The sequence below is a fragment of the Bacillus rossius genome, chromosome 10, assembly GCF_032445375.1.
Source record: "Bacillus rossius redtenbacheri isolate Brsri chromosome 10, Brsri_v3, whole genome shotgun sequence".
In the NCBI taxonomy this organism is placed as follows: domain Eukaryota; kingdom Metazoa; phylum Arthropoda; class Insecta; order Phasmatodea; family Bacillidae; genus Bacillus; species Bacillus rossius.
In genome coordinates, this window is record NC_086337.1 from 8697052 (window position 1) to 8723013 (window position 25962).

At 41.0% G+C, this 25962-nt stretch overlaps 1 protein-coding gene and 2 long non-coding RNA genes across 7 annotated transcripts in view; 2 read left to right on the top strand and 1 right to left on the bottom strand.

Annotated features, from left to right (window-relative positions):
- The window catches only part of LOC134535764 (iduronate 2-sulfatase), an 81572-nt gene that overhangs the window by 19461 nt on the left and 36149 nt on the right, over positions 1-25962 (bottom strand). For 3 of the 5 annotated variants that reach the window (XM_063375005.1, XM_063375006.1, XM_063375010.1), the window contains one exon: positions 16452-16732. In XM_063375005.1, the coding sequence (XP_063231075.1) occupies positions 16452-16732 (281 nt within the window). Of the gene's footprint in view, positions 1-13312; positions 14590-16451; positions 16733-25962 lie in introns of those variants that run through there. The other 2 variants (XM_063375008.1, XM_063375007.1) reach the window with 2 other exon arrangements.
- On the top strand, positions 3696-6391 carry LOC134535765 (uncharacterized). Its single transcript, XR_010075702.1, has 3 exons — positions 3696-4033; positions 4566-4708; positions 6074-6391. It is a non-coding gene; the product is annotated as an uncharacterized LOC134535765 (long non-coding RNA).
- LOC134535766 (uncharacterized) lies at positions 6418-10870 on the top strand. The gene is made up of 3 exons (XR_010075703.1): positions 6418-6429; positions 6505-6635; positions 10376-10870. It is a non-coding gene; the product is annotated as an uncharacterized LOC134535766 (long non-coding RNA).

Sequence of the window (25962 nt, forward strand, 5' to 3'; positions counted from 1 at the left end):
CGGGGTAGTGTGGGCATTAAGGCGTTACCGGCCCAACTTGGAAGGACAGCAATTCACCCTGCGCACGGACAGCCAGTGTCTCAAATGGCTTGCAACCATGCAGGGCCGCCGGTCCAAACTGACGCGGTGGGCCATGCTACTGCAGGCGCTGGACTTCACCGTAGAGCACGTGGCAGGAAAGCAAAATGAGCTAGCAGATGAGTTGTCACGCAGCCTGGACCGTACGATATATGCGCGAGATGACGCCGAGTGGGAGGAGCTGCTGCCACCGACACGCGAGCAGACGCACGAGTCCCGCGAGAATACTGGCGCATGCATAAGTGCGATTACCCCGAACACACCCCCGACACTCCCCCCAGGGGCAGAACTGGACGATCTGGATGCCTTCGTACGAGCCAAACAGGCGACGGACGGGCACACTCAGGAGCTCATCCAGCGGTGTGGTGCAATGACACTGGAGGGGTACCGAGTGGTAGATGGCTGCCTCCACAACAATCCCAAACGAAATGGCGGACATTCGCACCAGTGGACACACGCCGGGACATCTTCAACATGCTGCACACTAACAAGCTGGCAGGCCATCCGGGGACGGACCAGACCACACGGGCCATCAGGGAATGGTTTTATTGGCTGGGCATCAACAAACACGTGAGGAACAGTGTACGAAACTGCCGGCACTGCCAGCGACACAAAACGAGCGAGGAGGCCGGACGGGCGGGAGCAACAGGTGCCCAGGCGACCCACAGAGCCCTTCCATACCGTGGCTCTGGACCTGATGGGCCCCTACCCTCGCACTGCACGGGGGAAGTGGTTCTTCCTGGTTGTGACCAACTGCTTCACGTGGTGGATTGAGGCGTTTCCCTTAGCCAATTATCGTGCCGGCACGATCGCTCGGGCGCTGGAGACGTAGTTCTTCCCTCGATGGGGCTACCCCCAGGTACTTCTATCCGATAACGCCACCCAGTTTGCGGGCAGGAAATGGGCAGAATTTTGTACTAAATGGCGGGTCATGGCCCATACCACACCCATCTACCACCCAAGGGCGAACCCGACGGAAAGACGGAACCAGGAAGTAAAGGCCCAGTTGCGCCTGCGACTCACGGACGGCCACACAACCTGGGACGTACACCTCCCCGAAATCCTGTACTGTCTGAGACGTAGGGAAAACGAGGCCACCGGGGAAGCACGCGCAACGTTGGTACAGGGGCGGAACTTGCCCTTACCGAGGCAGTACCAAGTTCAGGCGCAAGGTGCGGAAGAGGAGGGGCAAACGCCTGAGGCCCGTGCGGCACGGATAGCTGACACCCGTGACGTGGCCCGGCACAGACAGGCGGAGTATCAGGCCCGTATTACACCCGTGACATCATCACCGCCCCCGGCACTGACACCCGGGCAGCTCGTCTACGCCAGGCTGCACCCCCTTTCGGCCAGTGGACGAAAGAACTGCGCCGGGCTGGCTGCGAAGTGGGTAGGTCCCGTACCGGTAGTACGTACTCTAGGTACCACGGCCGTGATGTTGAAGTTACCCACGGGGCGGATAGTGAAGTACCACAGGGACGCAGTGAGGAGGAGACGGACATAGAGGCTCAGAGATCCGAGCCAGGAACGCCGGGCCCAGCCCCCGATACAGAGCAAGCGGCCGGAGGGCATGACACTCCCACGCCTGCGAGTCCAGATACATCAGACTTCCACGGGTTCCCCGACGCTACTGCCATAACCTCCATCCTACACACGGGTCATCCGGAGTGTGCGAGGCAACTGTTCCCCGAGTCGGACACAGATGAGTCCTTCCGTGGATTCACTGCGGGAGAACGAACGGGCAGTGCCGAACAGCGTTCCACCCCCTCACCGCTCATCTGGTACCCTGAGGACGCCGAAGACCGACCCGAGAGTCCGCCGCTTACAGGGCCTAAATGGCCTCTACACTATTCCCTGGAGAACGCCACGTTCCATGTAACCGTAGAGGAACCAGCAAATGAAGAGGAGGGGGGTGACAGCCCCAATAGACAGGAGGCAGCGGCGAGGGGGGCTGCGCATGGATACCATTTGCGGCCGCGCAAGGCGTCAGGCCCAGCGAGATGCAACATGACAGATGCCATACGAGTTGGAGGCGCCGACGGACGGAGCGATCCCCCCGCCACAGGTGTGCACACAGCGGACCACACCACCCAGCCGCTCCCATCGCTGTACTGTCGTTTCGTGCTACTTTCGGGGGGGGGGGGGGCAATTGACATCGTCCGAGCCTCCGAGCCCGATACGCCAGTACCCTCCCACCTTCCCCTCCAGCCACGGCATTCAAACCTCCCGCCGCGTGTGTAGTGGGGGGATAGAGTGCCACGGACCTGGAAAAGATGGCGCGAGAGGCTTTTGTTGAGGCTACCCGGCGGCCATGTATTTCCCGGCAGTTCTTCGTCATCGCGGTGAGAGGGAGCTGAACTCGACGTAAACCGGACGTACCGCGGAGTGTTTATTAGAGTATGAGTTACCTTGTAGAGTTGGATTCGTAACTAAACGTGTGAACAATCTGTGCGCGCGCGCCCGTGACAGTCAGCTCAGTGCTACCACGTGCGTGTTGTCCGAGTGCCGGATCACGTGTTTGCCTCCTCGACGTCTGGCGTGTGGGACGCCCTAAGAACCCACCCATCTAATCATCAGAGCGTGCCCAGCGCTGAGATCGGGCCAGGCTCAGGTGTCGCCGAGAACTGCAGCAAGGGGGTCGAGTCACATCCTCACACGGGCGACGTCACGCCCTAAGGCGAGAGTCTCCGCCGGGTCTGTGCCCTTTGACATGGTGGCACACAATAAACTCGTACGTCTCATTTACAATACCCCCGACCATGTCATAAGATACACACAGAAATTCAGTCCCATGAGTTTTGCAATCTAGAGGTTTTACTATATACCGTATAAACCCACGTACCACCCGCACCTTTTTTAAAAAAATCAGGCTCGAAAAAGTAGGGTGCGGGTGTTACATGGGTCTTGGGCCATTTTTGCACGGTGACGAAATAACGCCGGCACGACTGGAGGTTGCTGCGATAGGCAAGAGGGGTAGGGGAAAAGGATGGGAAGGAAGCGGCAGACAGACAAGGTCACATTCCTTACAGCGTTGTCACACTGCAGTTCGCTGGTTACAAATGCGCGCTCCCACGCATTGTCCTATCCTCATTTGCAAAGTACCGAGTGGTTTTATAGTCCATCCACGGTAACCTCCTACTTTTTTAAACGAACCTTTAAAAAAACACACCAGGATGCAGCATGTTTGGTTCGTTTGCAAAAATACTTTCCATCATATGCATATTAAACATGCATTAACACTAAATTACCGTATAATGATGTTAAATAAAATTTTACAAAAAAAGTAACTATCTATGTACAATATTATTAATATTAATGATCTCGCATGTGTGTAAATGAAACAGTGAGAGAAGTGGTGTGTTGGCAATGATTAGAACGAAATAGTTCCGTAGCCAAAATATATATTTTTTGACTTTCCGCGTGTATTTAAGAATTTGTTTGGGTATTTGTTAAGTTTGAACATTTTTTTAAATCTCTGGTGAAATAAAAACGTTATGTTAATGGTAAAAAAATATTACGTGCCGAAACCGTGGTCGCGCATTAATAATGTTAATAGTCACTTGTTTGTTTTCTCTTTCAGCCGTTTGTCTGCAGTCTGCACTCTTTACGCCATATTGCAGTGTTTTTTAATATATTACTGACCGTGAAATAACGTACAGTTTGTGTTTCAGGATTTTGTGTTAATATTGTGTATTTTAACTTTGTTATATTATTTATTATCTACTATTGTAATGATGGAATTTGTTATCGTTTTGATATTTTGTGTGGTTCTTGTGATTGCTGTAATGGTAATTGGTTCCGGAATGGGGAAAGCTACTTCTTCGCAGCGTCAGATGGACATCATTAACGTCGCTCAGAACTTATATGTTTTAATCAGGAAAGGCGACTTGAAGAAATGTGACGTTACGCAGACGACCACGTTTCTTCTCAACATCGCAAAGTCAACTGTTCTCAAGTAAGTAGGCTTTTTTCGTTTTCATGCACGTAAAAAAAATATCGACTGTGTCCTAAGTATTGTCGGCCTGTGTTTTAACTCACGAGGTTTTTTGTGTTTTATTTCCAATTTATATTTTTTGGTGTGAGACAACACCGCCATGTGGCGTCTCTGTTTAAAAGTTAACCTAAAATCATATTAGGCCTACTCAGCTCCTAACAATAACAATATAGGCACTTTCAAGTATTTTTATGGGTGTGATACACGTTTGTTTATAACGATGTTTATAAACTTTATGATAGGTTTAACTATAACATAAGGGAGTGATTTTATAATTTGCATTTAATTAGTTTTTCATCTGTTTGGGAGATCACAAAATAAATAAAAAAACACTTCATTAATTTCGTGGACAAAGTCTGTCATGTTTCCATTTAGTGACCACAAAGCAAATATTTGTGACAAAATGCCATATTTGGAACACTGCCTAACTGCGTATTGTGAACGGGTCCCCGGAAAAGTGTTATGACAAATGTTTTTTTTTTTTTTTTGTTAGGTACTACAAGAAAGACATTGAAGAAGTTTCAACACCAGGAAAAAAGAGGAAAAAAAGGCCACAGGAAGGAAAGTCACTTGACACAGTCGACGATTTCACAGTAAATGCAATCAGGAATGCAATTTACAGGATGTACGCTGAAGGTAAAAATTTGATACTGAAGAGTAGTTTCAATATCACTGGGGTAGGCCCTACTTAATTGTATTCATTTCATATATCCATATGCAGATTGACCGGTTCAGTTTTTTTCCAGATATCATCTGTCCTTTAAAAATACTTAACATTTTTGGGTGGTTTGTTAGGTTTCTTTATTGATATGGTATTGATATATAGAATATTGTGCAACATATGAAATAGGTACACGTCCTTTTAAGGTTAGGTTAAAGATAGAAAGAAAATGGTTACATTCTAAAACTAAAAGTAATGTTTATATTGTTATACACAGTATACATATTAAATAACCTCAACTTTTATGATGTATCAGAAGGTTAAATAATGACTATTTCCAGTATCAATAATATCCAGTTGTGCGCTTTAGCAGTAATTGGTTACAAATTAGTGAGTTGTGGTCTAAGCAAGCATGGTTATTAAAAAAAAATTGGGATACTTAATTGGCTAAATTGTACTGTGTGGCAGGGTCCAGTACAATATATATTCTATTGCAAAATAGTGTCATGCCCCGCCTAACCCTTTAGAAAATATAGGGGTATTGTTATTTTATAAACAATAGGCCTACTTCATTGTAATGAAGTATCATATGAAAACACAACTTAGCCAGACAAACTGTGTGTTAGTGTATGAAGTAACAGAAGGTTATAAAACAGTAAAAGTTTAGTATCGCGTATCCGATTCGATACATTGATCCTGATCGCATGATCCTGCAAATATTGATCCTGTGATTGATGATGCTTGCTTTTCTAATTTATTACGTTTAAAAATCCTGTACAAAACCAAAACTAAAAACCTGTGATGTAGTAATGAGTTATGATTTAAAGTTGAATAATAATGAAAATATATATGTTTTATTAAACTTATGATAATTATTCTTGCTATACCACAATATTTGATTATGTTCAGGATCTTTGATCTGAATAAATGAAAAAAAGCATGCACCACACGATCAATAGGATGTACAGGTTCATGCATAAAGATCTAGGGATCACATGGGATACACGATACAAAACATTTACCTATAACACAGTGTAGAGCTTGTAACTTATTGATTGCTAAATTGAATGCTGAAATACTAATGTTTTACACAACTTCAATACAAACGCGCAATATAATCGTCATATCATTGCAGACAAAAATACTGCAATGTAGAATTCCTCTAAGCAAACTACAAAATTTAAATTAATTTAAAAGTATTTTTGAAATGTAAGTTTATTAAAACTATTTAATAAATGTAAATTGTGCACTTAAATTATCTTCTACGGGGTTGTGGTTTCGCTTAGTTTTGTGTACCTCTGTTATTTCATGTATTGTTAATGTATGCAATAAATTTACAGGTTTGAATGTTACAGTCGACACCATTTTGAAAGAAATCAGGGAAAGACAAATAGATTATTATGGTGGAAGATCAAGTCTTCATAAATTGTTAAAGAAGATGGGATTTTCATGGACAACTGTTGATGGACGAAAAGCTTTGATAGAGAATGAAAACATAGTATTGCAGCGAATAGATTTCTTGAGAAAGTATAAAGAAGAAAAAGAAAGAGGTGCCAATTTCAATTTGTTGATGAAACATGGATTTTCCAGAGAGGCAAGGCATTAATTTATTTGAAAATTTGTTCTGTGGTCCAATACAAAGTATTTCATTTCCATTTCATATATTTTTCAGGAACTGTATCAACTGTTGGAGATGGTAAAAGGTTTATTGTTGTTAATGCTGGAGGGCGCACTGGCTTTGTGCCAGGAGCAGGATTACTTTTTGTTTCAGGTCAGAAGACTGCAGACTACCATGGCGAGATGAATGGGGAAACTTTCTTGATGTGGTTTGAAGACATGTTGGTGCATCTTGAGGAACCCAGTGTCATCATAATGGACAATGCTTCATATCACAGCACCCAGGTATGTGCAATGGTAAAGCAGTGTCTTTTTATTGCTCAAATTGTAATGTGAAATATTTACATGTGTTTATTATTGTGTATAAGTACGAATATTCGAGACTAATACATTTTGCCAGCAATAATTGTTATCTTAATAGTATGCCTACACTACATTTTTATAAACTATAATGTTTGAGCTGAAATAGTTTATATATATATATACACACACACACACACACACACACACACACACACACACACACACACACACACACACACACACACACACACACACACACACACACACACACACACACACACACACACACACACACACACACACACACACACACACACACACACACACACACACACACACACACACACACACACACACACACACACACACACACACACACACACACACACACACACACACACACACACACACACACACACACACACACACACACACACACACACACACACACACACACACACACACACACACACACACACACACACACACACACACACACACACACACACACACACACACACACACACACACACACACACACACACACACACACACACACACACACACACACACACACACACACACACACACACACACACACACACACACACACACACACACACACACACACACACACACACACACACACACACACACACACACACACACACACACACACACACACACACACACACACACACACACACACACACACACACACACACACACACACACACACACACACACACACACACACACACACACACACACACACACACACACACACACACACACACACACACACACACACACACACACACACACACACACACACACACACACACACACACACACACACACACACACACACACACACACACACACACACACACACACACACACACACACACACACACACACACACACACACACACACACACACACACACACACACACACACACACACACACACACACACACACACACACACACACACACACACACACACACACACACACACACACACACACACACACACACACACACACACACACACACACACACACACACACACACACACACACACACACACACACACACACACACACACACACACACACACACACACACACACACACACACACACACACACACACACACACACACACACACACACACACACATTGTAATTGAATTACATCGTAGTGCAAACTAATTTAGTAGAGGGTTTGGAATACCAAATAAAAATTTTTTATTGCAAATAGCATTTGAAAATGACATAATTACTTGTTTGGTAAAAGGACCCACTTTATGAATGCTCTGGTGCCCTACTTAATAAATTAAAATAAAATTTTCAAAAACATTTCTAGTCACTAAACTAACATGCTTTGTTAAATTTAGAAATTCATTACGACAATATGCCAAAACACATGTTTGCTTTGCATAAGTACTGTAGAACCCTGTTATAATTTGTTTTTAAGGGGCTACAAGAAAAAAAACATAAGCAGGAAATTCAATTTAGTACTTTTTAGTGTGGATTTATTGCCAATGGACTCAACAAGCTGCATAAAGATATATTTGATGCTCCAATTTGCTTGTAGCAAGCCAAAAACAATTTTTCTTTAACATCATGGTGCTTCCAGCTTCTATCTGCTTTGTCTTTACTTACACATTGTCTCATTGCTGTAAAATTGTCTCATTTCTGTATAATTGTCATAATTCACGACAGTGTTTACATTGGAAATGCTTAAGTCCAGTTCTTTTGCCACTTGAACATGTGATTTAAGTGAATACATTTGAAAACACACAGAATGGCTAAAAATTTATGAATTTATTTGTTTTCCAAGGGTGTCAACAGGCAGTTAACTGCTAACATACACATATACATAGACAGTATAGACAAAGGCTTTTAATTTTTTTCGCCTTCTAAAATTTTATGAAGTGAACATTACAAGCACGAAACGCATAATTTGTGAAACATTATATCCAGGAATTAAATACATTGTCCTTATAGGGAAAATATTGGACTTGAAAAATAATACATTATAGGCAGGAAAACTTTATAAACAGTAAAATTGTAACAGGGTTCTACTGTCATGAATTCTTATCAGCTACTTGAGTATTTAGTTAAATGTTGGCATAACGTAGGTTGAGAAAACACCTGCAACGAACTGGACCAAGGATGCACTGATCGCGTGGCTGGAGAAGAATGAGATAAAACATGAAAATAATTTGTTGAAAGTGGAGCTGCTGAGAATAGCTAAACAAAACAAGCCCCGAATACGGTATATTATTTCGTTTTTTTTTACAGCATTTCTTTAAAAGTGAGATAGTTGCAAAAAATTACGTATACCCCTTGTTCTAACACACTTTTCAGATATGAGGTAGACGAGTTGGCTCGTAACTATGGCCACGAAATTCTACGACTCCCACCCTATCACTGCCACTATAATGCAATCGAACTAGTTTGGGCTCAATGTAAACACCATTACAATAGTAACGTGGGGCGGGCCAAGAGATTTGACAATGATGCAGTTGCAGCCATCTGGAAAGAGGCTCTTGATGCTTCCACACCAGAGAGGTATTTTCATGTTGCATGACCAATGGGGTATTCCTTTTGAAGTAGAAATTGTTTTATTTTCCTGTAGAACATTCCTCAAGCTTCAGCAAAACCCTTACCATACATTTTTACATAATACGTAAGTATTGTTGCCTAGCAGCCTGGTCCTACCATTCCTTTTGATAACTTTGTGTGCTAGTGTGTGTATAGTGTGATTATCATTTTGTGTATATTCATATACCAGTAATACAGTTTTAAAACAATTGGTAAAAATAAGTGGTTTGAATTTGTGTAGTTGTCGTTTTGAAAATGTGTTGCATGTATGTGTTTGTGTTCGTGTTTGTAATTATATTCCCATGTGATTCATACATATCTGTGTAGTTTCTAGATCTAACAGTGGTGACTTAGTTGCAAGGTTTTTTTTTTTGTAATTGCAGTCCATTTGCAATTGTTTCATTTCCATAAATAGTTTTGTATTTATTAGTAATTGTGATATTACTTTCTGTTATGCTTAATCTTGTGTCAATGACTTTAAAGTTATGGTGGGTTCAGTGCTGTAGGCAGATTTCAATATTCAGATAAAATTTCAACGTAGAGAATTTTGAATATTTTCATCTAGCGAACTTGAATAGGTATTTACACATGTAGTTCTTGCACATTAGTATTTTCAAAAGTTATGTTATTATAGTGAAATACATATACAGTAAATCATCAAAACTATTCAAAAAATTAAATTTTCGCTATATCTCACTGTTTTTGTCTGGGACAAATTTTTACCAAAAACAAACACAAAACTTATGAAATAAATATTTTATCATATGCATTCTAAGCCTTTATTGATAACATAGAAAATATTTACAGCTTTATTATATCTTGAATAAACCACTATAAATTTTTTTTTTCAGATAACATAAAACAAAACATGTTACTTCAAGTATTAAATAATAGCTTTGATAGTTGAGGAAAACACATTAAATGAGTTTTGTTGTGTTTAAAAATAGTTTCTTGTGGAGTGAGTTCAAAATTGTATGTAATAAAGAGCATGCCATGCATTGTTTACTATGCCGTTTTGACAGAAACAAACATATTTTGTTATAGAGTGGTTTTTGCTATAAACAGGTCATTTATATAGTGGTTTTACTGTATACATTAATTTTTTTAGATGGGCGAGGTGTGTGGATCACGTGGAGAAGCTAATTCAAGCAGACTGGGAGAGAGAAGTCCACATAGACAGCGGCACCATTCCTCCACTCATCATCCACCTCGGCGAGGATAGTTCAAGTGAAGACAGTGACAGCGAAGAATTTGAGGTTACGACACAGCAAGTAGATGGAGACAGTGAAGTACTGGCAGTTCCTCTTGATGATTTACCCGGGTGTTCTTATTGAGGTCTGTATGTAATAAACACCTGGGCAACTGTAAGTATTGGGGTTTGAAACATTTTTTTTTTCTTTTATGCATTCCCATTAAGTATGTTGATTACTGGAACTTTATGTATTAACTTTATATTACACATATTATGAAATTAATAATAAATTTCATTTCTGGATTCGTATAGGTGTATGTGAAACATTTTATTTTGTTGTGTGTCTTCATTTTTCAGTGAACTTACTTGGAAAACAAAAAGCCAGTCCCCATCCAGGGCCACAAATAAATAATGCATACAAGTGGTATAGAAATTACTGTCAATTCTTTACCACAATTTTACTGTTCATAAAATTATGATTTTGTCTAATAAGTATACTCAGGAAAATGTATATAACCATATTTTTATTTGTGGCCTTAACCGGCAAAATGGTAGGGGTTTATTAAATAAAAGAAGAAAATTCATTTTTAAATGTTTTCATCTGAATTTGTTAATTTTATTAAACCTTCAATCCTTAGTCTTTTCCAGATTGCTTAGATGGACAGCCATATGTATAATTTACAATACTTTTTTTTTCAGATGCAGAAAACTGTGTTGAACTGTACTAAAGGATGATATTTATTGCTTACATAAATGTTGTAAATTTATATGTTCTCCTAAAAATTTACTTTAAATTATATGTTATTTCTTTAGCTAACAAACTTATTTTTTAATATTTTTACCATTGGGTATCATAAATGTTATGAACATATACATGTATACTTAGATCATATTCAAATTACTTTTATATATATATATATATATATATATATATATATATATATATATATATATATATACATACATACACACACACACACATTGTTTTGACAGCTGGTGATTGTAAACAAACCATTTGACATTTGTCACATGGCAATGTTTTTGTTTACATACGGCGGAAGGATACATAGTGACATTAAAGTAGATCCGGTGAAAAGCAGGGCTTCAGAAAAGTAGGAGGTTACCGTGGATGGACTATACACGTGTGTTGGCTGCAAGTATTGTAATGAATCGTAAAAAGTTGCGTTCTTTCACAGTTGTGGAAAAATTAAAAATAATCAGTGAAGCGGAAGAAATCGGTACCTGTACCGCTGGGCGAAAATATGATGTCAACAAATCATGTGTTTGGAGGAAAAGTAAAGACAAACTGCTTTCGGCCAGTGGCGATAGACGTGCGTTCCGTGGTGCGGTAGCAAAGTTTCCGGAGATAGAGGAAAAACTCTACGACTACGTACAGCTGTGAGGAAGTTTAAGTCCGTTCTTGGCCGACGGCTGTGACAACATGATATTATTTTGTTAATTTTATTGTCTGTGTGATTTTGTACGTCACTTTTATTTAAGCCTAAATAAATGCCATATTTGTGTTAACCTAATTTATATTTTTATGTAGATTATGCCACATTTTGGCACAAGGTTTTTTATTATGCATGTAATAAAAAAATATTTTTTATTATGCGTGGCTAGGACTCGCGTGCTTTATCGTTTATTTGTTTGAACGAGGTCATTGCCCAGCGCACGATAATGGACGCGGAAGATTGTAACTGTAAACAGCTGGGAGCTGGGCAAGGTCACGTGCACACACGGCGTGTTGTTATCGATCGCGCGCGCCGATGCCACGTTCTACTCGCGCGATGTTGCCACATTGCAGTTGCCTGCCTTCTGTACACTTTTAACAATGATTTTTCATAAACATAAATAAGTTTAGTTTATACAAAATAATACTGTATGTTCGTAAACAAAAAATCAATTTTAGTAGCCAGCCATTTTCAATGTAACATTTTCAATTAAATGTAAGCATGTGAGACTACTTTCCTTGATTTAAATCATTACTTTGGACATACGCCCTTGCCAGTTTGCACTGTGTGTCATAGAGAAAACACAACAAATGGAGAAAGAAAGATAAAATACATAAACACACAGAAAATAACCCATAACCTGCCTATGTCAATTGTAAATATATTGACAGCACTACATATCCAGTGAAAGGAATTCATCGAAAGAATATCACTACACAGCCAAACAAAGTGGGCTGACAAAGACAAGACAGTTGAAAAACAAACAGAAAAAACATCCACCTTGGACAACACAGTGACAGAGGAACCCAACGATGATACTAAACAGATTATCTGGACAAAATACAAACAATATAGGGTCATTGTGTTGTCAAAATACATTTTTATTTAATTCGATTGCTGGGTTCAAATGTGCATTCCTGTATTGTTGGTGTGTTATCCAAGGTTTTTGTTTGTCTGTATTTACAGTTTCTGTTGCAACGGTCTCGTTTTCAGCCCACTGTGTTTGTAGGTGCTGTGAAATTGTTCTAACTGAATAATTACAGTTAAAGTCCGTTGTAGCGAATACGGTCTATAACATAAAGTCCGCTATAACGATAATTGCCATCGGCACCGTCAGTTTTGCATATGCTGCGTAAGATAAAAATTTCGGAAATAACGAATGCAGCGTGGGCTTATTTTCGCTATAGCGATAGATTACACACCTGTAATTTTGCTCTAAAAAAATGAAAAAAATATACAATTTCCTTAATAAATGAGAAACAGCTTCGCACAATTCCACGCGTCCGGCAAATGAAATGCGCATGATGTGGCCGTCTTGGCAAGACCGCACAAGGTGGGGCCCCACAGCGAGCATAGCTTGCCTCGCGGCGACGAAAGCAAGTGTCGTTAACCCACTGCGACAGGGCCCCGCTGCAAGCATTACTTATTTAGAATCACGCTTGCCACGGCTGATGATAATGTTGACGTGTGCGGAGAGTTGACGAACATGGAACTTGTCGAGCTCGTCTCTTCTAATCAAAATGAAGCGGCGTCTGAAGATGATGACAATAATGACGATGAACCAAGTGACGTATCTGTTCCATCGAAAACGTCAATGATGGAGGCACTTGACACAATCAGTCGTTTTTATCAGCATACAAATGCTTCGACGAAAGATTTGATGAACTTCCAAGAGGTCCAGTTGTTTATTTTGTCCGAAAGTCTAGTGAAATCAAAGCAAACGAAAATTGATTCATTTTTTAAAAAGTGATATTTAATTTTGTTATTTTCCAAGGGTCTGTACGAGTGATTATTTTATATTATTTTATCATATCATTGTTGGAAAAATTATATTATATAATTTGTATGGTTGTCCAAAGCAATTAGAGATTTATTTAATATTTTTTTTTGTGTTTGACATTTTTCATAGGTGTCAATGTGAGTAATAATGTGACAAATTTTAAAATAAATTTTACTACATCTTTGAGTTTACATATTGTTAGTAAGTATTCAAAACTCCGCAAATATGCACCCGATATCATCAGCTTAGCGCACATGTCTCCAACAAACCAGCTGCGGTCAAAGCGACAGGAAGCGGCCGGCATGACCTTGCATGACCCCGCCCGCCCGTCTCCATGTAAACAAACAGCTGTGCGCTTAGTCACAATGTATGTGACGGCCTTATCACGGCCACACAGTCTCATATTTCGCAGTCGGCAAGTGCTGATATAGCTTGAGCTGGGGATCTTTAAGGTTTCACAATGTTATTAGAAATGAACAGAAACAGGGTGTGATTCCGTCTGAATATAAATACGTCACATTTATAAAAGGATAATTTATAACAGATATTAAAAAATTATAAACATACAATATCAATTACGTACTTAAACAGATCTCAGGTTTATAGAAGAAAAATATGGGTAGACCCGAATTTAAATTATAAAAAGGTTTCATAAAAAAGGAAATACATAAACCAATAAAAAAAATACAAATATGTTTAAAAACATTCCCAGTATAGATTATTAAAGTCCAGAAATGACTTTAAGAAAGTTCAAAAAAGTTTAAAAGATGCATTAGCGCCGGAGGTCGGGGCTTCGTTTCCTGGAGTTCACTCGGGAACATGTTGCGAGGGTGCCTGAGTGTTGTTGAGGAAGGGTGGTAAAAATACCAATTCGGCGTCCGGATCTCGGACCCTGTCTGGAACAGTCCAAATCAAAACTGATCAGAACTTGTACACAGACAGTATAAACTGGGCAGAGAATACCCACAAAAGTTACGGGGAGGGTGGGGGATGTCGCGGATCATAACTCACCAGACAGGGAAGTCGGCTTCTGTTTTCCAATGCGTCGCCAGCCAGGAACTGGAGCCCGCGAATACACGGCTGAGCGCGGACGTTTCCACCATTTCAAAATTAAAGATTTAGAAGAAAAACTAACTATTACTCTTTGTACTAAGCAGACGGACTAAACTACTTAGAGCAGATTACAGGGATAGCATCCCTTACTTAAATGACTACATAGTCGGTTGCGGCCGGATGGAAGTTTTGCAGTGTCTCGTCGACTCGCCGATAATCACAAACGGTCCGTCTGCAGTCGTGACGCGAAGTGTCTCGCGAAGAACCGCGTCTCGTAATTAAAAGTAAATGTTCAATCAAAAGTGGGGGGAGGGACTGGGACGTCCGGACCGAAAGGTTACGAAGTTTCCAGAGTGGGCATCATAAAAAAACTTTGACTTTGATGTCTCGAAGTTGGTAGCACTGGCCGAGTTTAGCGCTACCTGTTGAGGGGTGTCTGAAATAAAAAAGAATCGACTCGCCTCAAGACGTCTGCTCTAACCTGGGGATAAGGGCGAAGTCTAGTGCTGCACTCTGGCGGCCTACAGGGGACAAGAGGGGGGAGTTAACAAGCTCGCCCACAGGTGTCGCGAGCGTGTGCTCCACGGGTTTGCCACAAGAGAATAAGTTACTAAGTCCGCCGCTAGATGTTGTGTGCGGTCCATCTTTGCACACATATTTTTTTTATGCCAGTCGTCCTTGGAGACTGTCACTGTCTGCTGGGGTTTATGACCGGTCATTGGTCCTAGGCGAATTCTTAGAACCGAGAGGGGAGGGGGGTGGACAAAAGCGCAACGACGCTGGGAACGAGCGTCCATGACGTGACTCTCGGGTAGTGAACCTAAGACGGATACGTGACGGTAAAGGCTATGGCCAGCTCGTCTCTGAGAAATGGTAACAGCTCATCCAGAGCTGTTGTGTGCAGTTTTAGTCATGAAGTGAAGTAATATTACAAACCTGGGACATGCCTGAAAGCGAGGGAAATGTTAAACGGGCTGCCGACGAAGTCTTAGATTTGCAAAGGCTCAGATCGGTCTATGGGAAAGGTGCTTCGGTCTACTGGCACAAAGTTTAACTAAGGAGAGTACACCAGCCTAACAAAGAGTAAATCACCTAAAGTAACCCAATTATAAAAAAAATAAAATTTCCAAAAATAATTTAAATTTATATAAACAAAAAAACGTGCCGAAATACCATATTTCTGGCACAAGCTTAAAAATGTTATTTTAGTAAGTTTTATGTTTATTTCCTTTATTTTTGTTGTGAATTTCCATAGTAAAAACAATCGAGAAAATAATATATTTTAAAAATGCTACAAAAATAAGATTTTTTTTTTTAATTTTGGCTATAACAAAAATTCGCTAACAAACTTTTGGCGCCGTCATAAATTTACGTTATAACTGACTTTTACTGTACATTGAATTCACTCTGCTTTCTATACATTTACAATTGATATCGACTGGTTTTGGCTGATTTTCTGTGAATTAGAGTATTCAGCTTCTTTGTCTATTCTTTGGACTTTACATACAGTGCAAATCAGCAATTTTTATAAGCCAAATAATGACTGGCAGCACATCAAGAACAGCATTATTGGAATAAATCTTGCAATGGGGAAGAATATTTTAAAGTAACAGGGTGCACACCTGTCTAACCACAGTATTCAGTATTCAGATGTGTTGAGATACACAGGAATTTGCTGCATGCAGGATGGTCATGACTGACCCACCTGCTCGACGAGGGGCCTGAGGCTGACGCCCTCCGTGCACAGCTGCACGGCGCTCGAATCCTCCGGGCACAGCCGGGGCAGGGGGACCCCCGCCAGGTCGGCCAGCGTCGGGAACACATCGACCAGCTCCGCGAGTCCTGGGCTGGACGAGGGCCGCCCCCGGTGGGTGTGCAGCAGCGAGGGGCTGGTCACGCCTGGCACGAACAGGATGAACGGCACCCGCACAGCCACCTCGAAGTTGCTGTACTTGGACCACTCCCCATGCTCCCCCATGGACCAGCCTGCCACCAACAACCAGTCACAGTTCTCAAATACTAGCATCCAATGAGCTTCAATGAAATGGATGAGAGTATCGGACGTATAAGACAACACATCAAATAAATGATTAGCTTTGCAAGATTGAAAAATAAAAAATTAATTTTCTTCTTCATGTAAGATGGACTTACGATTTAATTGTTTGAAGTAGGTAGCACAGTGTGTGCATCTTTGTCCGAATGTGTTCATAAGTAGAGTGCATTCCTGCTAATTTGAAATATTTGTTATAGACATCTGACCGTCACTCCGGTTAACAACAGTACTAAATGACATTAAAACATAGCTTGTGTTAAAACTGTTCAAACATAAATAGTTTAATATTTTAATATTTTCTTGACTAAGAGTAAATCATGAATGCAAGTTCACAAATGTTAATATCATCTTGAATGTACAGTAAAACCTTTTTGTGCGACCCCATTTATTGCGACCACCTCTCTATTACAACTCGATTCCGAAGAACCGTGAAAAAATTGCAGAAAATCCGAAGAAAATCGGACAGAAAATAAGTTTCTTGTGGTGAGTACAGTAGAATCCCGCTGATGCGACCCCTCACGGTTTCCGGAAAAACTGACATAAACGGAATGGTCGCAACAGAGAATTCGGGCCAATTTTTACCCCACCCCAAATATATCCAAATACATAAAATACTCGCGCCAAATGAATTCGCGTCACGCGAATTCGGCTATGCTAGCCGGCTGGTGGTTATTTTAGTTCAAAACGTGGCGAAGGAACTTGTGTGGATCAGGTAGAAAACATTCGGCTATAAACAAAAGATATAAGAACAATGCTATCCTGAAATGCTGTGACATGTTTTTGGAGTAGATAATCACAGCGACAGACCGACAGGATGCGCTCCCGCCCTTGCCGTCAGCGATGTTTATTTTGACAGCTCAAGCAATTATCTTTTCCACATCCCTTCGCAGCGTAAAAAAGAGAAGAAAAAAACACGGAATGCAGACGGAAAAGTAACTACAGTATGCAGTAAAATAAATATATTTACGGCCCTGCTAAATTTTTCTATTCAATAAAATTCGAGGTATTAGTGATTTTTCAGCAGAAACTGCTGTGTGACTAATAAACAAATTGTATCATAATAACTTAAACTTAAAAATTATTTATTAACAGCGAAGGACAGTCGTATAAGCCCATAAAAATATTTATTTTACCGAGAATGGACTGTACAACCTGGCTTTTGTCGCACGCGGTGTGGGAGAAGAGGAGGATGCTGACAGTTTCTCACGCAGAAGGTTGAAATAAGGGAGGGAATGTGTTGAAATGTTAATTGGTAAAGGGGGGGGGGGGGGGGTGTTTTTACATGGTTTGTGGCTCTGAGAGGGATGAGCCTTGAAGAATTAGCAGGGGATGGAGAGGTAAGCGTCACGTATGACGTCAAGCCGCCGCTACCGCCAGCCTGGCCGGACGAGTTTCTTAAGCTCTCGCAGAAGCTACCACAGCGCGGGTAAGATAACATGACAGCTGAGACGGTTTTTCGTGCGATAGTGGACGCGCTGAGCTCGACTAGACACTGCCGCGTGGATAGCCTAGAGGAGTGGTATCTAATTTTAGCCGTCTTTTGTATGCCTGCCTGCTTATAGTACAGCTCCCGCCAAGATAAACGTGAACACATAGCGCCCAACAAAGTGTAACAGACTTGTTTTTCAGCCGATTTTACTCAAATTTTCGACTTTCTCTGCTTAAATTTTTCACGGTTTCTCAAAAAACGGTCGTATAAACGGAATGGACGCATCAGAGGGGGGTCGCATCGGCGGGATTCTACTGTAGCGTGTTACTGCGTTTCTCTTGCCCATTGCTGTACTGCCGTAGCCAGCGTCATGCGGGGAGCAATTTCTCTCCCCGGAAACTTTGACCCTGTCAAACAGGGTGTGAAATCAGGGCTCGCGAGGTGTCTCGCACCGACATCAGGATGGCGCGTACCGAGAATTCGCGGATGCGCGGGAGAAACTAAAATTTTTAGGAAAGTAAAAAAATAATAAAATTTAACTAAACATGACTTCTTCTAAATACTACATCTGACTGGCTACTGTACCACTGGGATCACATCACTAAATCAAGCTGACTAAATTCTTGTGCACATGAATTCGCCGTTGCCGCGAAAAGCCTCTTAGCACAGAGGACGCCGAGAAGACGTGGTCAGTAGCCGAGGTCGGATAACTAAGTCCGGCGATGGCGGACAAGGCTGCTAATTAAATCGGGCGCTCAGCCCTAAGAAAAAAAAAGGGGGGAAGGTTCGGCTCAGGGCCGAAAACATGCGCATGTGCCCGAGGCGGGCGTGACAACAACACGACATGCGCGCTCTCTACCGGCGGCAACAGGAAGCTACAAAGAATCGACTTCTACAGGCCGCGAGAAGGAAGCATAGGGCTTAAGGGCACCGCGGCACTGCTCTCTAGCGGCGTAAAGGGGAACTAACTGAGGCGGTGAGCTGACTTGCCACCAGGTGTCATGAGGGTGAGCTCTGCACGCTGGCGACCAGGCCCGCGGTTACTTTTCCCTCCGCTAGATGTCGGGACGTCTGTCGGACCAGGGAGAAGGTCCTTGAATTAGGCCATCGTCCCGTCAGGTCACTGCTCCTAGCTTGATTTCTCAGAACTAAAGTGAGGTGGAGAGAGAGGAAGGGGGGGAAAGAAAACGCCACTAGCTTGAGAACTGGAGACTGCTTCGTGACGAGACTTGCTATTCTCAGCAGCCCTCTAAGAAGAAGCAACTCGCAGGCCAGAAGCTGCTCTATGCGATTTTGGTCATGAAGAGAAATAATATTACAAACTCGGGACGTGACTGCAGGCGAGAGAAATTTCAACCGGGCTGACCATGTCCACATTAGACAGCAAAATATCAGATTGGCCCCCTGGGAAGGGGCTTCGGTCCACTGGCACAAAGTTTAAATACGTGGCGTACACCGGCCTAACAAAAAGTAAATCACCCCCTTAACAACTATATAAATTAAAAAATTAAGAAATACCAAAAAATTTTAAAATTATAGAAAAATTAAAAAAAGGTGACGAAATTCCTAATTTCCGGCACAAGCGCATATCTAAAAATAGATACCACTTCCTGTCGACCACTGTCGGCGCTTAACAACCCCCATTCCACGTTCCTTTGCTGGCAGGGTGCAGATAAAGGTTTTTGTGGCAACGTGTTTACATTTAGCTTTTTGCGAGTGTCTAGTGTGGTACGCAGTTATGGCAAAGCTACCTGCTGGATTTCTCTTGATTTTGATTACTATCAGTTGACAATACACAGCGACCGACTGGATGCACGCCCACCTCGACTTGTTTTAACTGCCGCAGCGATGTTTATTTTGACAGCTCAAGCTGATAGAAAAAGGTTGCTTCACCCAGCATAAAAAAAAGGCTACGCCACTTATTCGCCACGCAGGAAACACACTGGCTGCCGTCTGTCTCCCCCGCATTTATCTTTCTTCTAACTTTACACGTCTCACCTCTCGCGCGAGCATTAACGAAGCGACCACGCATTGGACCGTTTTATGCTTTGTTTGGTGACAGCAGTTTGATTTTATTCTGTATAATCCTTTTCATAGGACCCTTGCTATTAAAATACATTTATATTTATGTTTGAAAGCTTGTAAATCCCTTGCCAGAGATTAGAGTCATGCGAGTATAGGCTTTTTAGGTCGAGTCGAGTTCGAGCGAGTATTCAAGAAATGTTTCGAGTTCGAATTAAATTCGAGTCGAGTAGTAAAATCCATAAATATCCATTATTTATATATAACTGTCATGTTTAAAGACCAGCAAATATCAAGGCCCTATACAAATCTCGGGTGTGAGGATTCTCATTGCTGCAAATATTTTCATGGTCTTTAATAATTTTGTTTGTTTTGAAAATGCAGAGTATTAGTATTTAAATTTACTTGTTAACCAAAAAAAAAGTATAAAGGCATGTTTAATCACCGACGCCAAGCAAAAATTTTTTCAAAGCCATAGCATAAGTGCAAAAGTATTTGTCAACATTCTTACCAGTCACCTAGCTGCAGGGTATATTAAAGATTTCCACTGTTCCAGGAAATTTTTGTAGCCATACAATAAATATAAACTTTTTTTTAGAATAGTTATACTGTATATATTTTAATATACATGCCTAAGCCTGAACATAACTCAATATTAAAAAAAAAAAAGACAGCAACATTTTACTATAGGAATGATCATAATCAACATTTTTGTAAAAGTCTTTCATGGAGAAACACAATTGTTCAATGTGCTCTGGAGAAAGGTTTTCTCGACGTGTGGATACAGAATAATCTCATTATAAAGTACATCAATAAAGCCTTAACTTTTATACTTAGTAATGAAAGTACGTTGAAAGTTACCTTTAAAACGTAGTATTTTTGAATTTTTAAAAATAAGGTATAAGGGGATCAAATGTTACTTTAGCTTGGAAGCAAATATTTTTAAACAACAAGAATTTAAAAAAAAATTACTGAACTTAATACAGTAGCCTAAATTCTAGGCCTACACATACAAAATTATATCTCGAACACAATATGACAAATGGGTTAAACTATTTTGCAGATATGTACATTGTAACCAGTACAACTGTTTACAGTTATATTATTATTATTTTGACTATTATTGTAACATTAATTGTATATTTCATAAGCCAATCTTATGTATTTAATAATTTTATTGTAAAGAGGACAACCAAAGTTAAACTATATCACACATCTAATTGCCAGAGACAACACACCTTTTAACTTCAGGGTCATCTAAGCATTATTCTTTGGAAACTTTATTCATTTGCCTTAGTTAAGCACTCTTACACGCTAATATCCAAGTTTTATTTCACTATGCAGTTAATTTGGTTTGCTGATGGTCTTATAGCTCCTTGGTTGCTAGGGATGGAAAATAAATAGTTAGAAGGAAGAAGGAGACGCCATCGCCATCTTGCAGCGGGAAGACGTTTCTCGGGCTGGGGCGAACCAAAGCCTTGGTTGCCGCCCGAGGAATTGAAGATTCGCGTCATCCGCGGTCATGTGCTATATAGAATTCTCCACACGATTTGTGAGAATAGTTCTGGACTGAATAAGTCTCAGATAGGGAGTATCGGCGACATCTTGTGCCAACTTCCGAGTCGGTCCCGTTCGTCCCGTAGTGGTTCCGGACGACTGATGTCAGCGGCAGCTACGATCGGCCACGACGTTTGGTGAGACCGATCTAAATTAAAACAGACTTTTTAGGACGAGAGGGAAGTCGATTCTTCAGCCAGACACCCGGCTACTTCAGATCTTCTGTAGTTCGCCAATTACAGCTTCCAGTGTCCAGTGTTCCAGCGTCGCAGCAGACCACCTGGAGGTCCTAAGAAGAGAGCCTCAAGCCTCCGACAGATTATAGCTAGACCCGGCATGGTAGTCGATGTGTTTCTGTGACGTCATTTACATCTACTTACTGAAACCTAGGCCTGAACTAAATGATAACATACACAATAAATTATTTTGGTTGTTCCTCTCGCTGAATTACATGGTAACAGTAACTTCACGTCAATATCAAAGAACCCATTAAAATTATATGTTTTCCAGCTATTACTATTTCATTTAAAGTAAATGTCAGTTACGTATAAAACAGACAGGGTCATAGGTAATGCTAATTTCCACTAGTCACACAACACTACCTAATTTATTTTTAATAATTACTCTCCTGCCAGTAATACAATGCAGTGACGTGCTAGCTGGATTAGCAGTCTAGGTAATCGATACAGCAGCAGCGTTCCTGAGATCTACTGCGGAGAGACTAGGCGCCAAAACCCTGCAAGAACAATAATTATTTACAGTTGACCATATAATACATATTCCAATTAGAGTGGCACCCATTATTGTGGGGCTTGTACAGTTGGCCACAGAGAATAATTAGAACATTTATTGGGATAGAATTCCCTCGTCATCTGCTAGGCGAAGTCTCTTGCGACCAGCAGATAAAGATGACTGTTCATACAGTTTAATAATTTTTTCGCAATCTTTTATTATTGTTGACAGTGTAGTGGGCACCAAACCAAACGACCGTGCCACATCTGCATTTTTTCTGCCTTTGTCAACTTCTTTTAAAATTTCCACTTTTTCCTTCAAATTAAACTGCTTGCATTTCAAATTATCCTTTTGGCCATCCATCCTGATTAAAATACTATTCAATCGTGCCACGTCAAACATAAACAAACCTTTCATCCATAGATAACCATAGCTCCACACTATAATCAGACAAGTTACAAAAGAACCTTGGAAGAGCTGGGGAGGGAGGTGGCAGTCACGTGGCCGAAGCTTCTGGCAGGGGTGGGGGCCAGTTGAGCTGTCGCTCGCTTCCGGGAAACAGTGGTCCGGTGCCGTCAGCTCGCGGTCCTAGTTACACGATCCAACGCTATCCATGGCATCAACGTCGGGTCATAAGTCACGGATTTTAAGCGGCACGCCGTTGCGGGGACAGGCACGGGAGATTGTGTACAATGTGGCGACACATTTGAAAAAGCAAAAGCGATTACATAATTTGAAGTACAACATTGTCGAAGCAACAAGTGCTGCAACAAGGGTTTCTCAGTCAACTGTAAAAAGAATTTTGGCAGAAGGTAAAGTAAAAAGTAAAAATAGTTTGAGTTTTTCTACTCCCACAGGAAAGAATAAGGAGCGAAAAAAAAGAATCGAAGTATATGACTTTACGTGTGGCGCTATACGGCGGAAAATTCACGAGTTTTACACCGTTAGAAACACAATTCCAACTTTAAAGAAACTGACCAGGGCATTACGAGAGGACGGAGTTTTAAATTGCCGTAGAGAGTACTTGCGGCATTTGTTAAAACGTATAGGATTTAGGTGGAAGAAATGCCAATCAAAAAAAAAAGATTTTGGTAGAAAAACCAGAAATTTCTGCTTGGAGGGGGAGGTATCTACTAACAATTCGTAAATATCAAAATGCAGGTAGAAATATCGTGTATGTTGACGAAACATACCTACATGCAACACATTGCGTTAATTCCTGCTGGCAGTCGAGCACTGAAGTAGGTGTAACAGAATCAATTGGCAAGGGGCCACGTTTGATAATTGTGCATGCTGGTGGAGAAGAAGGCTTCGTTTCTGATGCTTTATTAATTTTCAAATCAAAATAAAAGTCTGGTGATTATCATGATGACATGAACTACCAAAATTTTTCTACCTGGGTAAGACAGAAGCTACTTCCAAATTTACCTGAAAATAGTGTCATAGTTCTAGACAATGCCAGCTACCACAATGTCCAAATAAATAAAAAGCCTACGACCACTACTCTGAAATCTGGCATCCAAGACTGGTTAAAAGCCAACAACATTCAATTCTCCACACACATGACCAAAGCCGATTTGCTACTTTTGGTAAAATCCCACCAAAGCACAAAAAGATTCAAAGTGGATCAAATAATAGAGGAGTGTGGCCATGACACCATTCGTTTGCCTCCATACCACCCGGATTTGAATCCGATTGAACTAGTGTGGGCAGATTTCAAAGCAAAAGTTTGCGAAGAAATATCTACATCTTTGGACGATAAACGAAAACTGTGTGAGAAAATATTTTGTTCCTATAGGGTGGAACAGTGGAAAAAGTGCTCTGATCACGTTAAAAACATTGAAGCCGAATATTTCAAGAACGATGCAATAGTGGACATCGAAATCGACAAGATAATAGTGAATCTTGACTCATCATGTGGCGAAAGTTCTTCGGGTGACACAGGATCTAGCGCTACAGAAACGGCCGAATGTCTGAACTCAGACTCGAGCTCGGAATAGGTGAGTCGCGTTCAAATAAATTTTAACCGTACTTCCCTGTTATACATAGTTATAAATGTGTTTGTACTTTTACAAAAATTCCTTTGCAAAACTAAATGCCAATGGGTTCGAATCCCAACTCTGGCGTTCTTGATGGTAACCATGTTTTCCAGAAATTAAACAACAGTTGAACGATGTGATGGTTCCTAAACAAAGAACGACGCAAGACCGCAACATAGCGATTTTTAAACTCTCAACTTTCTAGCGTTTTTGTCTGGAGTGTCCGCCTTCTTAATTCATAACAAATCCTTTCCGATAATGTAAAATGCTCAAAATGTGTATCTCAGGCCCCGGGTTTACTTTTTCGCTGCGTTTATTTTATTTGTGTGTGGGCGTCTGCCTTGTTTGTTTTAATTGACTTAAAGTTTGTTATTCGTGTTTGTAAAATAACTTGTTAAATAACTTACGTTTCCTTTGTAGACGATTAGCGTATTGGAAATAGCTGACGAAATCCTAGTTCCCAATAATCTCATTCAATAATTATTACATTTAAAATAACTTAGTTTTTTTCTTGCCATCCTTTTGTCATTGCGGGTTTTTTGTTTATATACTTACCCTTACTCTTTACATTCTAAACAATAGGCGTACAACTTAGACTGAGCGAGATGAGCTCAGATACATACAAAAGGTATTAAATACTTGAGTGTTGCCCGTGCAAAGCTGCGGCGAAGAGTTATTTCTTCGTACAGAGTTTACTTTGCTACTGGCCAACTGCGTGGGTACGATACCGTGTTCGTGTAAGTCGGGCCGACGCGACGGACAAGGACAAGGGCGGAGTCACTCCCTCCCCCTACTTCCCCTCGACGGTCCTCGGGAACTCGCGCATGCGCAGTAAAAGGTCCAGCTCTATCTTGTCGGGTTATAGTAGCAAACGTCACGAGCATGGCTTTGCCAGGCAACATTCCGACCTTCATGGCAACACAATTAAAGCGTGTCGGCCATGTTGTGGCACCAAACAGTTAAAAAATTAACCTGCATAAATTAACATTATTAGATTTTCTATTTTGTATATAAGTTAAATATAATTTTTTATTTAACGTTTGTATCTGCGGTAATTGAAACTTTTAAAATGTGCTTTATAAATAACCAAAAGATGGCGCAGCTAAAAACTTGTCTTGAAGAGGGGCGAGAGAGCAATTGATTGATTAGATCGTCTCGTGCACTAAATCGTGTGATCCATGGAGGAGGACGAATGGCGCGTTATACTGCGTTTGTTTACGTTTTATACTTGTTAACGATTCTTGAAAGTGATAAAAATTAATCATCAAGTACATTTATATTAATGAACCCCTGCGCAGACACAGTAACTATTACGTAAAATTTTCCTGATAACTGGAAAAGAATAGTCGTTGTATTGAAAGGTAGGATACGTTTTTAATGTTAA